Raw genomic sequence first — 13,337 nt, 5'->3', positions numbered from 1 at the left:
CCATTGCTCTTCCCACCGAAGCCTTTCTCGAAGAATTGTGAGGTCTCAGATAACATTACCTTCTAGAAGCAAAGTAGGACTGCCGAAGAATGACATCGAGCTATCGTTGAGCACTGGGCACAGCTTTTCCTCTTCCTTTCTAATCAGTTCAATAGATCTAGAACAGGCGTTCCAAGTTCCGTCCACCTCATTTTCTTTCCGACTCTGGCGCTGTTCAGTAGGTAGACGCCGTCTCAGGCGAGTCATATGACAGCTTAGAAGTGAGCACAGCCATTCGAGACCGCCCCCAAAGAATCAGTTCATCCTCGTGAATTTACCTATTCATAGGGATGTAGGAGATAGATAGTAGATAGGGGGGTACTGGGTACTTTTGTTACTATTGCCTTTCCTGTCATCTTGTCAAACTGAAGTATCCTCCTTACCTCTCAATCTCGACCTATCATCTGTTACCATCTCCCACCAACATCAACAACATGCTTTCCTTCCGTTCCGACCCCAAATTCTCTTCTCACCTCATACTCACACTGCCTCATCCACCCCCCCCTCTCAGGGACTGTATCCCTCACATACCACTTACCACTCACTCACTCACTCACACTCACATTCACACTCACACTCCCAAACAAACTCACTCCTCGTAACCTGCCATGCCTTGCCTCGCCTTGCTTTACCTTACCTTACCTTACCTTATCCAGACGCACCGCCTCACCTCACCTCACTTCACCCACCCACCCAACCCTAACAACGCCATGCACCTTGCCAATATTTCCGCCAGCGCAGTAGTACACCGCATGGGCATCGCATGGCAGCCTCCCTTCCTTTCAAGTTTCTTCCATTCAAATTCAAGATTATTGTTCAAGCCCCAAGTTGGGACGAATACTGTATGTACCTAGTGCTTAATCTAGTAACTACCCCCTCGCCCCCTCTAGCACTGCAAACGGTAAAGTATGGTGCTCTGTCTCTGGTCTCTGTCAGCGCATCTGTCTAAGGTAGACTCTAGGCTCTAGACTCTAGACCCGCGCTGGTGCCAAACCTGACAACACCCCACATGGGGTCCGAACACTCCCCTGGTGCCCTGCCTGCAGGTGCAGTGCGCACCCTGGACTCTGGAGCTCCCTGGGCCAGCCCAGCCTACTCGTAGATGGACATGGATGCATTTGTTCTTGACCTTAACCTCTGAGACCTGGAGACCTCACGACGGGGAGGAAGAGAGATGGGGAATGGGGAATGGGGAATGTGACTATTGGGGGTTGTTTTGGATGGTTCGGGAGGTTTGGGAGGTGAGGGGGAGAGTGGTGATTGGTTTGTTGGCGGAAATGAGTGAATGGGGTGGCTTTGGGGGAGAGACAAGTGGAGGCGAGGAGGGCTGAAGGAGAACGAACTAGGGTAAGGTAAGGTAGGTGATACAGTACTATGCCATTGTGAACGAAGGAACAAACGAACGAACGAACGAACCACCGCTCAGGCCTGCCATGTGGCCATCGCATCGCATCGCATCTCAACCCATCACATCGCATCCCGCGATAGAAGGATGGACATGGATAGACTGGTTGAGCTAATGTAAGTAAATTAAATTCAAGTAAGTGCGTTCGGAGCGTGCGGTAGTAGGTAGTAGGTAGGTGGTCGGCGGTAGGTGGATATGGCAATTCGCGATATAGTAGACAAAAGAGAGTTTGGACGGATCTAGCTTTCGCAAGTCTGACGGTCTGACGGTCTGACGGTCTGTTCAGCATATAACTTAGAGCCTACCTGTTCTCCACCCACCGACAGATCCCTTGATTCATTTTTCACGCATTCACTGCTCTGCTCAGTCGGTCCGTTACAGTAGCGTCGCCGCTCGCTCCCTTACGACATAACTTTCGTTGCGCGCGTGCGCGCTCTGCTCCCTTCCCTTTGATATGCCAGCTCATCCCAGGTCTTCCCTCGCTCGAGAATAAATAAACTTTGCTTTTGTGTCTTACTCGGTACTCGGTATTGGCATTGGTTGATTCGGCCTGCCTCGATACTACCCTACCTACCTACCTACCACATCGCTGGACTTGCTTGGAAAGTAACTTATACCAAGAAAGCAAGTATGCAGCAGCCGCCGCTCAGTGTGATCCAGTCTTGGCCGGAGCCGAACTATATCGATCCTGAGACCAGAGGATATTCCAATGTCGTATTGAACATCATTCTTTACATCATCTTACTCAGCTTTGTGGGGTTGCGGATATGGACGAGGAAATGTCTCAAGAATGCTTTTGGTGTTGATGATACCTTCATCCTACTTGCTTTGGTATGTCTTACTCTATATTTTGTAATTCGATTACACTGTCGTTTATAGTTTTAGAGCTCGAGCGGATGGCTGATTGAGAGACAATATAGGTGCCAACAACAGGTTTCTTCGTCATCAGCATCCTGAAAGATACCAAGTATCTCTGGATCAGACACACAGTATGTCTCCTCCCCTCCCATATTCATATCACGACAAAGCTAATGTCAAGCAGTACGACATCCCAATCAGCCATGTAACGGGTGGTCTCAAAATGGTTCTCGCAGCCGAAGTCACGTTTGCAGCAGCCATCACGCTCACTAAACTTTCCATGCTGATGCTCGTACGGAGACTTCTGATCAATGCGTCGCTGTTATGGCGGAGAGTGACCCTGGCTGCTATCGTCATAGTGACAATTCAAGGAAGTGTGTTTTGCTTGACGGTGATTTTCCAATGTCGGTAAGTAAACCAGTTCACATCCAACCTCCACATACAAAGGGGAAGGGGAAAGAGAAGGCGGAATGACAAAGGTTCAACACTAATCAGTAAACAGCCCAATCCACGACTACTGGAAAGTAACCAAAGGCCCCCAACCCAACTGCATCTCCCAACCAGCCACTCTCCTCGCCGCCGGAATAATCAACACCTTCACCGACCTCGCCACCGTCCTCCTCCCCATCCGCACAGTCTGGACGCTCCAACTCCCTCGGCACCAGGTAATCATCGTAGCCATCCTCTTCGGACTGGGATTCATCTCCTGCATCGCAGGCATCATCCGCACGTATTACATGTACGAGGTTACCACCGGGTGGGACCAGACTTGGAGGAGTTATCCCGTCTGGGTGACTAGTGCGTTGGAGTTGTATATTGGGATTGTAAGTTTGCTGCTTTCCTCCTTGGGTGAAGATTAGAAATTTTTTAGTCTGGGATGGGATTTGATTTTATTGAAAACTGAGAGGAGAACGCAGCTAATCACAATTTGGTTCTTGAAAATAGATATGTGCCTCCATCCCCGCAACCAAACCCTTCTTCTCCACCTACCTCCCCGCCCTCTTCGGCTCCCTGACATCCGTCTCATCCGGTAGTACATCATCATCATCATCGCACACAACCTCAAACTCGAACTCAAACTCGCATCGCAGGAAGCAGTACGGCCAGAGAAGTGGGATTGTCACGCCGCGTAGTGAGGAGGCTTTGTGGGATCTGGAGAAGAGTCTTGCGGAGGGGGGAAGTGCGGTTGCTGTTGCTGTTGTTGGTGGTGGTGGTGGTGATGGGAAGGGGGAGAAGATGGTTAGGAGGGAAGTGAGCGTTACGGGGAAGAGAGGGGGTGGGAGGGGAAGGGGGTTGGCTAGTGCGAGGGAGAAAGGAGAGGGCGAGAGGGAGAGTGAGAGTGAGGAGAGTGTGGAGGGGATTTTGGTGGTGCAGACTTTTGAGATGAGTGGGAGGTGAGATTGGGTGGTTGGTGGAATGGTGATTGAGGATGTAGAGTGTGTTAATAGGTTACGATTTTGCGTGCATTGGATGGTGTTTGGGGTGTTGATTTTCAGCGGGGGATTCATTTGGGTGGTTGAGAGCCTTGGCGTTGTTGGATTTCTGCTGGGAATGATTGGTGTAAATAGCGGCTCGCGCCTCACAGTACAAATAATTTTCTTCGTCTTCTTCTTCTGGCATGAGCAAGCAGTCCAACCGCGTTACTACCCAAGGTTAGGAGGAATGGCATATTTGAAACAAGCTGCACGGTAAAGTGGCTTTTTTACAGTCATAGAGGTACATCACCTCTGCTCTTTCACCAGCTAAAACTGCCGTCTCAATAAGATCTACACTAAACACTCTTACCGACATATCCTCCCCGTCTCCCCACAGCCACCGTTCTGCCTCAAGCTATGCCCAAACTTAATCTGATTTCAAAGTCCCTGTTAACATGTCAAACGGCACAATTTCCCTCCCCTCCCCTGCCGTCTCATCCTTCCCCATCTCCGAGCATCGGGGGCAGCTTCACATTAACTCACTCTTGGGCTTATGGATCTGAGTTTTATTCTGTTGTTCTTTTGCTTATGCGGGTATATCGGATGCGGGGCAGAGGCGGGGATGATGTTCTGGTTGGTTATTTGTTTGGTTTGTTCTGGTTTGGTTTGGAGGAGTCGTTTAGCGAGCGAGGCTGGAGGTTACATTTTCCTGGCGGTACGTGGCGCGCTCGACTGGAAGGTTATGACCATAGGTACTACAGCTGAGAAATCTAATTGCTGGCTCTCAGGTCAGATGTATTGCTAGCTATTCTGTTGGATAATTTTAGAGGTTAAGAGATACACTTTATATCATGTCAGACATACCAAAATGACATTCTGATACTCATATGCTATAATCTACTCACATACATCAGCATTCCGACCTAGATACATTTTCAAGCCATACTCTAATCCAATATCTACCCAAGTTTCCCAGCTGTACCAAAATCTATTTATAAAGCAACCCCTCCACCATCTCCGCAATCGCCAAACTGCTCGTCAACCCCGGACTCTCAATCCCCAACAAATTCACAAACCCCTCAAACCCCTCCTCCCTCCTAATCACAAAATCCAAAAACCCCTTCCCACTCCCCACCGCGCTCGCCTTGCCCAGCTTCGGCCTGATCCCCGCATAGTCCGGCTGAATAGCATCGACCTTTACATCCGGCAGGAACTTCTTGATCTGCTCGATGGCCTGCGGTAACCGCTCGCTGTTGACGGCGAGGTTGTCCGGGTTGTCAACCCATTCTATGTCGGGCCCGAAACGGATCCGTCCGGTGATGTCGAGAGTGAGGTGGGTTCCTAGGCCGCCGAGGCCGGGTTCTGGGGCGGGGTAGATGAGGTGTTTGGTGGTGGGGGTGGAGGCCGCGTAGGAGAAGTAGTTGCCTTTGGCGTAGTATTGGGTCTTGTGTCTGGCTGGGGGGAGAATCATGTTGTTGATATCACAGGCTCCTAGGCCAGCGGAGTTGATGATGACTTCGGCTGTGACGGTGCTTTCTTCTCCGCTGGCTTTGTCTCTTGTGGTAATTGCCCAGCCGGCGGTTCCTTTTTCTCCGAGAGCTTCGATGCTTACTACTGGTGACATGTAGGCGACGTCTCCTCCTTTATCTTCGAAATCCCCGAGTAAGAACTGCATGTACGAATGACTATCCACTATCCCTGTGGTTGGACTCTCCAAGATCCCAGTCTTGGCTTGTACGAAAGGCTCTTCACGAGCAGCACGTTCCAGGGAGACAAACTCTGTGGGAACATCTGTGAGAGTACGACTGAACTTGTGCACTTTAACAAGTTCATCCCATTGCTCGTTTGTCTGGGCGACAATCCATTTCCCCATGTTGGAGTGTGGGATGTTATGTTCTTGGCAGAGGGCATAGAGCATTTGTCTGCCGCGGACGCAGAGTTTTGTTTTCAGCGAATCAGCGCCATAATACAAACCTGCGTGAATTACCTACAATTAGAATGTTAGCAGACTGAATTAAAGAGAAAAGTGAGAGGCAGTTGACTTCTGAATTCCGCGAACTGGTTTCCATTCCTACAGCTTGATTCCTCTCGATCAACACTGTGCTAGTTCCATCTCGAGCTGCCAATTGGCGTGCAATGGCTAGCCCAACAGCTCCTCCACCTATAACCTGTTGAATTTTGTCAGTCTGATATATCAATAGATGTTGTATGCCCAGTCCACAGCCTTACCGCATGAGTGAAGTCAGCCTCTCGCTTTGCTGTTGATGCAAAGCCTCGGCATGACGTCTTTAACAGTCGACTCCGCAAAGTCTTAGACAACATCTTAGCTGTTGATAAGCTTCTTCATCAAAGCAGTTAAAGATAATTTTACTGGTCAAGTTATTTTTGGTATGGATTCCCATGACACAAAACTCAATTTCGTCACCGGCTTCGGCTTGTCGAGGAGTGGGGGACTATGGAAATCTGCAAGGCTGAGACACCCTGAAGCCAAGACAAGGCTGAACATCGCTTGAGGTGGCGGGGATCTTCCTCGCTTCGACTCAGTTAGGCAGGCAACCAGTAGCCAACATCCAACTTTCAGAGTCGCCACCCATTACGACTTCAAAGAACAGTCACGCAGCCTCATAACTCATTCCCATACATAAATTCCTTTTAATTACGCTTTCGACTCAAACAGACAACATCTGAAATAGCATCCAGAACCAAAACAATCAATTCCATAACGAGGTTACCAGGCTGAGTATTTTGTTTACTTCACAAGACACATAAATCATGGACGGCCGCCGAAGAAGATTCGGTCATTTCAGACCAATCCGCTCCCCCCAAGTCGAAGGGCCTCGCTACATCGAGCCGCAACCCCAGCCAGAAAAACCTCCCATCCAAGAAAGTCAACAAGCCGCCAACCCTCAAAAGACCTCCCCCCTCTACGACGGCCGCATCCCCCCCGAAATCCGCAACAGCATCTTCCAATTCACCCTCACAGAAGAAGACACTACCGCCTATGAGCCAAATAACGGCTATTCCCGCCCAGGCTACACGCACAGAAAAGGAGTCAATACCGCACTCCTGCAAACCTGCCGGCTCATCTACCTTGAGACGTACCACCTCCCTCCAGCAACCAAGCAGCACGTGTTCTGGCACCCACCCGAGACAGGACCCCATGGACGATTTTACCGAGATCGGAACGGATGGGAGCGCGAGAGGGAGATGTTCAAGTTCCGGATGACGTCCTGGCAGGTTGATCTCGTGAGGGAGATCCACATCTTCACGCAGCAGTTCTGGCTTGAGGAGTACTTCCCCAAGTTTTGCGAGGAAGGGTTTTTGAGGGGTGTGGAGAAAGTTAAGATTGCGATTAGGCGGTGCGATTGGTGGTGGAATGAGCGCAATCATCCGTTGGCGATTAACCCGTATAGAGGGAATGCGGATACGAGTCAGATGATGGGGGATATGGTTGCTAGTAAAGAGGGGAACGTTCCAGAGTGGAACGCGGAGGGGTGGGGAGCTGCGTTGGGGAAGTTGCCGGTTTTGAAGGAGGTGGAGATTGAGCTTGAGACGTCGGATGATAAGGTTGATGAGTTAATGGCTATTGTGGAGTGGGCTAAGGGGTGGAGGTTCCCGTTGAAAGATGGGAGGGTTTTGAGTACGGAAGGGGTGCGTGCGAAGGGGGTGCAGACCTGGCAGGGGCCGATGTGTTGGTGGTCGCAGGTTTGTCCTTATTGTTCGGGGGTTTCTCAGTGTCGGGTTGCGGATCCGCCGAATGAGAGGTGTGCGGAGAGAGTGAGGTTGAGGGCTCTTTCTAAAGGTCCAGTTTGCTCGGTCTATACGCTGAGGTGGAGAGCTACTCAGGATGCTCTGAGCTCTGGAGAGAGTGAAAAGGAGTTGTGATGTGTTTAGCGAGGGTACTGATACAGTACTTGCTGGCCGATATTGGCAAATATCGCTTCAGCACCTTCTTATTAGTATTTTTTTACTTTAAAAGAATCGAGACATGGTCTTTGGATGTACAGATTGATGACATTTATCGGTTCCTACGCACTATCTGTGCCTGCAGTCTGTCCTTCCCACCAACATAATTCTTACGAACTGTATTCTCTGACGTAGAGGATGATGAGAATGTTACATCGCTACATGTTTATTCCTAATGCGCTGTACCGCCGGTGAAATGAACAAAGAGTTCGCTAACACCAACTCTTTTCCATGACTCTCTGAAGCTCCCAGACTAGGATCTTCTCATATAAGCGTCCATCTAAACACACTCCTCACCCTAAACAGGCCAAGGCGCATCACTCTCATCCATAATAATCAACTCATCCTCACCCACTCCCACCTCCTCCTCATGCCTCTCCTCCCCCATCGCCTCCCTCGCCGCAACCGCCTTCTCAAAAACCCACCTCTCCCCACTCTCCAAACCCTTCAAATCACCCTGCAACAAAACCACACACGCACCCGCCTTATCAAGTTTCAACTCCTCGCTCAATCGACTCACTAGTCCCTTCCAACTGCCTGTGTCGAGGAAAATCCCGCCATTGGCAGGCTGGCGAACGGCTACTACTCCCGGACCGCCGAGTATTACTCTTGTTAGAGTGGACTTTTGGCGGACGAGGAAATCGCAGAGGTCAGTTTCGGTGGTTATCATGCCTTGGAGTTGGAGGGTTGAGAGGTGCAGGAATGTGTATTCATCTGCTGCGAAGGAAGCGAGGAGGGGTGCGATATCGACTTTCCGACGACCTTGGAATCCCAACGAGAGGTCTTTAAGTAATGGGGCAGCACGGAGACATTTCCTGAGATTGGAGAAGGCTTGAGCGGCGTGTGTGTCGTTTGGGAGATCGCTGTATTCGATGAGGAGTTCCAGTGTTGTCAAATTCCTGAATGAAGTTGAGATGACGGCCATCTTTTTCTGATTCTGGAAGAAGAATTCGAAGGGTAGACGATCGTGGGAGAGTGAATTGATGGTTAGAGTTGCTGAGTTGGCAGCTATGGCGTTCATGATCGATGTCATGCGCTCCACGGTTGCTACGCGAGGAAGTAGGCGAGTAGACGGGAAACCCCAGATATTGACCAGTAATTCCGGGACTTCTGGGTCCCATTTTATGAATGGGCACAGCATCAAACTGATCTTGAGACTCGTTAGGTTCGGGAGATTGGCAAATATCTCTGTTAACATATCCTCGTCACAAGATGTTGGCAGGTAGGTGTTTGTCAGCTGCTTGAAGTGCTCGTAGGCTTTCCATGCGGCATATTGCTGGGTGAGCCGCTCTTCGGGTACCATGAGATACTGCAGGAAGTAAGAGTTGTGCCGGCCAGAGTACTCGTTCACTTCGCCATGGTTGAAGTGGATGGACTGGATGCGATGATTGAACGCTGGATGGGTGGAGATGCCCTTGAGATGGAGAGTGTCGGGCCGGTGAGGCAGGGTTCTGAAGATTGGGGCGAGGAGGTACTCTTGTCCTAGGATGGACCAGGACTTGGAGGCTCGTCGGATTGACTTGAGGTCTGAGATAGGGAGGTGTTGGAGGATAACTCGGCGGAGTTCGTTGGGGAGACTTTCCATCTAAGTTTGAGAGGTTTAGCTTACTTGATCAGGGAGGTGAGTTGAACGTTTCTGAGTGGAAATGAAGGAGAATATTTGTAGTATTTCTCAACGCGACGCACCTTCTGTGATATCTGTTTGCTTCATAAAGCTGGGTAAATCAGATCAAGCAGCGTGGCTATCGGTTACAGGTCTGTAAGTCGAATGAAGGATAACTGTGACGGGCTGGGCTTGATCTTAAGTACTCGATGATATCCTTGAAGCAGCCAGAGATGTATGTCGAGAGAATTTGAGTGTGTACAAGGCTGTTTCCAAATTCTGATGTGCTTATTTACGAAAGATCGCCCCAGCCGTGTAACACAGCTGTCATGACGGTAAGGTACGTACCTCAACAATGAGGGGCAGGCTCAGGTTCCACAACCCAGATTCCAATGACAGGGATCCCCCGTCTACAATAACGCCGGCCCCCAAATTCATTCGAACTTCTTCAGCCTCACATTGAAAGTTCAACGACATCTCATTCCACCATACTTCAATCCTGCCTCAATTACCTGGAAAGGAGGCAATTTTATCTTCAATTAACTCCACAAACTCTTAGAACTGTCAACCTACAACTCCGACTCTCCTTATCACTTCACATATCTCGTCCACCCGGCAAGCTCAACCTTACCACCAGAAAAAAAATGTCCTTCTTCCAGTACTGCTCCCCTCTCCCCGCTCTCCTCCTCATCTCACCCCTCTCTAACCCTTCCCCACCACAGATCCTTCCTGAACCTAAAGCCCCAAACCCGCATCCTCGTCGGCATCGGCTTCCTCGCCTGGGGCACCGTCGGCCTATACGTCACCGACCGCGCCGAATCAAGACTCGGACTAGCAGCCACGGAGGAAGATCGCCAGGCGTTGAAGAGCGGGCTGCCTAGGATACAGATTGTCGAACGGGAGGAGAGGTGAGATCAGATGAGATGAGGGAACACGGGGGTTTGGAAATTCTGCTGGGATGAGAAGCGCGAGATGGCATTGTATTGGGGTAGAGGGGCGATGTTATGCAATGCAGTCGGTGCGGTCGGTGATGTTGAACTGGACTGGACTGGACTGGACTGGACTGGACTGGATATTGATGGGATTTGAATGAGCTGAGGATCACATAGATGGTTTTGAACGAGACACGAGACACGACTTGGGCAGGGAAGGTGAGGAGGATGTGGTGAAAGAAGGAAGACACATGATACTCGCAGCAAGACACGGGGAGGATTGGTTCGCGAAATCTGTCTATGTGTGGCCGCATGGATGTTAAGAAGAAGGACGCCTCCTGAACTCTTAGCTGAGAAGCTTCTTGCTCTACGTGGACGAGGAACAGGGCCAATTATTTGTGCCCTTGCTCGGTCACATGAGCATAGGAATATGGGGAATATATGTTTAGCTGCAAGGGGAAGTAGGGCTAAATATGCGCCAACAAGAAGATATGCTCTGGATGATATGGCTGTTTTAGCTGGGTGGAGATCCCTCGGACTATCTAAGATAGCTTTGACACTAGCTAGCTGAAGTCGTTCGCCTGTTGTGATAGTTTACTCACATTGTGCCGAATACAAGTGTCGACTAACGGATAGAATGTAAATTCAAAATCTTAGAGGAATGTTCATAGACAGCAACAATATATTTAGTTTTCTACGACTATGTACAGTAGCAATACTCATCTTCTAGTCTAAGCTATGCACATCTTTAACAGGCAGATTTACCAGGCAGACTCCAACAGCAAAAAGCAACGATAGCCACCCACCAACAAGCAATGCACAAGTCATTTTCAGAAAAAAGGAGTTCAGTCAGTCATTCCAAGCAAGACTAGCAACCGCCTCCCTTCAAAACAAATCAACTATTTAGCTGAATGCCCTCACAACAACAACAGCAACCTTCCATGCATGCAACCAAACCAAAGCAACAGAAGAACACAAGCAGCCCACCAAGCAAGCCAGCCCACCAGTCTATATGCAGCGTCATCAACCCTCCTCGTAGTAATAGCTCGGGCGAAAATTTCATCATCAAGAAACGCATCAAACCTACAAATCTAAAGATCCTGCCTTCTTTGTTTCGCCACCAATGCAAAATAGGGAACAACGTATTTAGCAGACTTTTGTCGCCAGTCGAAAATATGCACCATGCCAGGGTGGATGCAATGATGACATCGAGTCGAAATAAAGCAAAAACTCCCAATGCAATGCAGCCCCAACTGAGGCGAAACCCGTCTATAATGCCCATTCCTCCCAATTTCTATCCCATATTCGTTTGTACACCAGGAACCGGAGAATCGATCTGCCGATTGATTGGCTTAAAGAGCTGAGCCATGTCGAGCGTCAGGTTGGAGACACCGTAATCCTTGTCGATATCGTTAACAGAACCAAGTTCCTCGCCACGCTTTGCACTATCAGTTTGCACCCAATTCTTGACTGACTTCAACAAGTTCATAACTTGGCCGAAGCGTTGATCCGGAGCCATCTGGAAATCCATTGTGCGTCCACTTTGGAGAAGGTACTTGGCGAGCCAGTAATAATGCACGGCATCCCTGCAAAATCCAAATCGGCGATAGGTAGATGACGATGGAGGGTATTGAGTAGACATATCCTCATCCCAAGCCTTCTTCCACTTGTCGAATGCGTTATTGATAGACTTAATGGATGAGGCCAATTGCCCTGCAGAATCGACTGGAGTCGCTCTGCCGCTAGTGTTCGCACTGTGGGGACCGCTTCCTGTAGGATCATTTCTTGCCCAATCCTGAGAAACGGGTGTAGTCGTGCCACTGGTGGGGAACGCCAAGGAATTAGGGCCAGCTTCCTGCAATGCCAGCTGTCTTTGAGTGCTCCACAATTGGATGTGCAGCGCGTGGATTAGAATAAACTTAGAGTATAGATTTGTTGTGCCAGGCTGGAGCCAGTCGCCATGCATGAGCGTCTTCATAGCAGCAGGGAATTCAGGTTGCTTTGGACGACGACTGCCCTCGGAGTTCTTAGTTCGTGCAGCTGCAGGGCCGTGGAGACCGAGTGCTTCGGCGCATTCAGAAGAGGACGTAGCATCCCAAGCAGCGTCGTCTGCTGGAAGAGGAAGTCGAATCTCGTCTCTCTCGAATTTTGGTGATGCGTTGAAGAAGATGACCATAGCACAGTCCAAAAGGTAAATTGCAAACATCAACCTAGAACGTTTCTCCTGCTCAACCCAAGCGCTCCAGTCGAAGCTAGCTGCGCTGAAGTTCTCAACGGTAACATTTGGTTGGTGAAGAACACTGAAAGGAGATATTGTCATTGGCTTTGTCAATCCAGCACGTCTCGCAATCTCGACAGTAAGGTGGAACTCTCTTCGCGCTTTCTCTCTGTGGATCGGGGTACCATGCCAGCAGGACATGATCTGCATCAGGAAAATTGCAGTAATCTGTTCCAGCTCTGACTTGCTTGAACCGATGGTCTCTCCTCCAAAGCCAGAGTCACCAGTTTGCTCTCGCGAAACAACGGAAAAGACCTGGGAGTTTCGCTCAATAGCACTCTTGGACAGCTCCATTATCTCACGAGCCTGAGAGGCTGACACCCGGTCAGAATAAACAGCACCGATACAGATCATCGCTAGCAGCAGACCATCGAAGGTATCGACAATTCGACAAGTTGGCATATGGATGATTGGGAGGTGACCCTGAAAGCTAGTGAAGAGATCCAAAAAGTGCTTGATATTCTGCGCAGAGAGGTACCTTCGAATGTCGTTAGATCGGCCGATAATCTGGTTGTTTGGGAAGCAGAAGAAAATCAATCGGCTCGAGATCTCTTCAAGTGGATCGTTCTGGAGATTCCAGCCTGGGAGAGGCGGGGTCTGGCTAGAACCGTTAGGATGAATGCCAGGATAGATAGCTGTGTACAAGCCGTTAGAGTTGCTTAGTGATGGTTCGCTTTTGAATTCGGTCTTGAACTCTGTTTTGGTTGGGACTTGGGGGTTGGCGATAGTCGAATTATATGGCAAATAGCCGGTTTGAGGTGTTTGCTGGTGGAACATGTGTGACCAGTCTTGTCCGGCGGGTTGTGGGTGTGGTTGCATGGTGTTATTGCTGTTGCCGTGA

The 13,337-nt window shown here is 49.7% G+C and overlaps 6 protein-coding genes across 6 annotated transcripts; 3 read left to right on the top strand and 3 right to left on the bottom strand.

The window, feature by feature from the left end:
- Nucleotides 1-737: 737 nt before the first annotated feature.
- Nucleotides 738-3,700, top strand: ONS95_012576 (uncharacterized protein; the record flags this gene model as incomplete). The annotated part of the gene is made up of 7 exons (XM_058506211.1): nt 738-945; nt 1,001-1,560; nt 1,731-2,275; nt 2,365-2,433; nt 2,487-2,710; nt 2,805-3,126; nt 3,248-3,700. Exons 3-7 carry the CDS (start codon nt 2,075-2,077, stop codon nt 3,698-3,700), a joined length of 1,269 nt encoding a protein of 422 aa, XP_058358736.1. The 5' UTR covers nt 738-945; nt 1,001-1,560; nt 1,731-2,074.
- Nucleotides 3,583-6,158, bottom strand: ONS95_012575 (uncharacterized protein). Its single transcript, XM_058506210.1, has 3 exons — nt 5,947-6,158; nt 5,760-5,885; nt 3,583-5,704 (listed from the first exon to the last, which is right to left on the bottom strand). The coding sequence occupies exons 1-3, from the start codon at nt 6,037-6,039 to the stop codon at nt 4,706-4,708; spliced, it is 1,218 nt and encodes a 405-aa protein (XP_058358735.1). The 5' UTR covers nt 6,040-6,158; the 3' UTR covers nt 3,583-4,705.
- A 112-nt stretch (nt 6,159-6,270) lies between these two features.
- ONS95_012574 (uncharacterized protein) lies at nt 6,271-7,722 on the top strand. Its single transcript, XM_058506209.1, has one exon. It carries the CDS (start codon nt 6,490-6,492, stop codon nt 7,600-7,602), a length of 1,113 nt encoding a protein of 370 aa, XP_058358734.1. The 5' UTR covers nt 6,271-6,489; the 3' UTR covers nt 7,603-7,722.
- On the bottom strand, nt 7,723-9,268 carry ONS95_012573 (uncharacterized protein; the record flags this gene model as incomplete). The annotated part of the gene is made up of 1 exon (XM_058506208.1): nt 7,723-9,268. One exon carries the CDS (start codon nt 9,266-9,268, stop codon nt 7,982-7,984), a length of 1,287 nt encoding a protein of 428 aa, XP_058358733.1. The 3' UTR covers nt 7,723-7,981.
- Nucleotides 9,269-9,930: 662 nt separating this feature from the next.
- On the top strand, nt 9,931-10,198 carry ONS95_012572 (uncharacterized protein; the record flags this gene model as incomplete). The annotated part of the gene is made up of 2 exons (XM_058506207.1): nt 9,931-9,944; nt 10,009-10,198. 2 exons carry the CDS (start codon nt 9,931-9,933, stop codon nt 10,196-10,198), a joined length of 204 nt encoding a protein of 67 aa, XP_058358732.1.
- A 1,314-nt stretch (nt 10,199-11,512) lies between these two features.
- Nucleotides 11,513-13,315, bottom strand: ONS95_012571 (uncharacterized protein; the record flags this gene model as incomplete). The annotated part of the gene is made up of 1 exon (XM_058506206.1): nt 11,513-13,315. The coding sequence occupies one exon, from the start codon at nt 13,313-13,315 to the stop codon at nt 11,513-11,515; it is 1,803 nt and encodes a 600-aa protein (XP_058358731.1).
- Between the last annotated feature and the right edge of the window lie 22 nt (nt 13,316-13,337).

Source organism: Cadophora gregata, assembly GCF_030347475.1.
Source record: "Cadophora gregata isolate MNR1 chromosome Unknown scaffold_6, whole genome shotgun sequence".
In the NCBI taxonomy this organism is placed as follows: Eukaryota; Fungi; Ascomycota; class Leotiomycetes; order Helotiales; family Ploettnerulaceae; genus Cadophora; species Cadophora gregata.
This window is presented reverse-complemented; position numbering and strand designations above follow the sequence as displayed.

Excerpts from the sequence above, each read along its gene's own strand:
- ONS95_012575 (XM_058506210.1), bottom strand. The coding sequence starts at position 6,039 with ATGTTGTCTAAGACTTTGCGGAGTCGACTGTTAAAGACGTCATGCCGA. Across the intron at positions 5,886-5,946 it reads AGGCTGACTTCACTCATGCG|GTTATAGGTGGAGGAGCTGT; the intron begins GTAAGGCTGTGG and ends AAAATTCAACAG. Across the intron at positions 5,705-5,759 it reads CCAGTTCGCGGAATTCAGAA|GTAATTCACGCAGGTTTGTA; the intron begins GTCAACTGCCTC and ends TTCTAATTGTAG.
- ONS95_012574 (XM_058506209.1), top strand. The coding sequence starts at position 6,490 with ATGGACGGCCGCCGAAGAAGATTCGGTCATTTCAGACCAATCCGCTCC.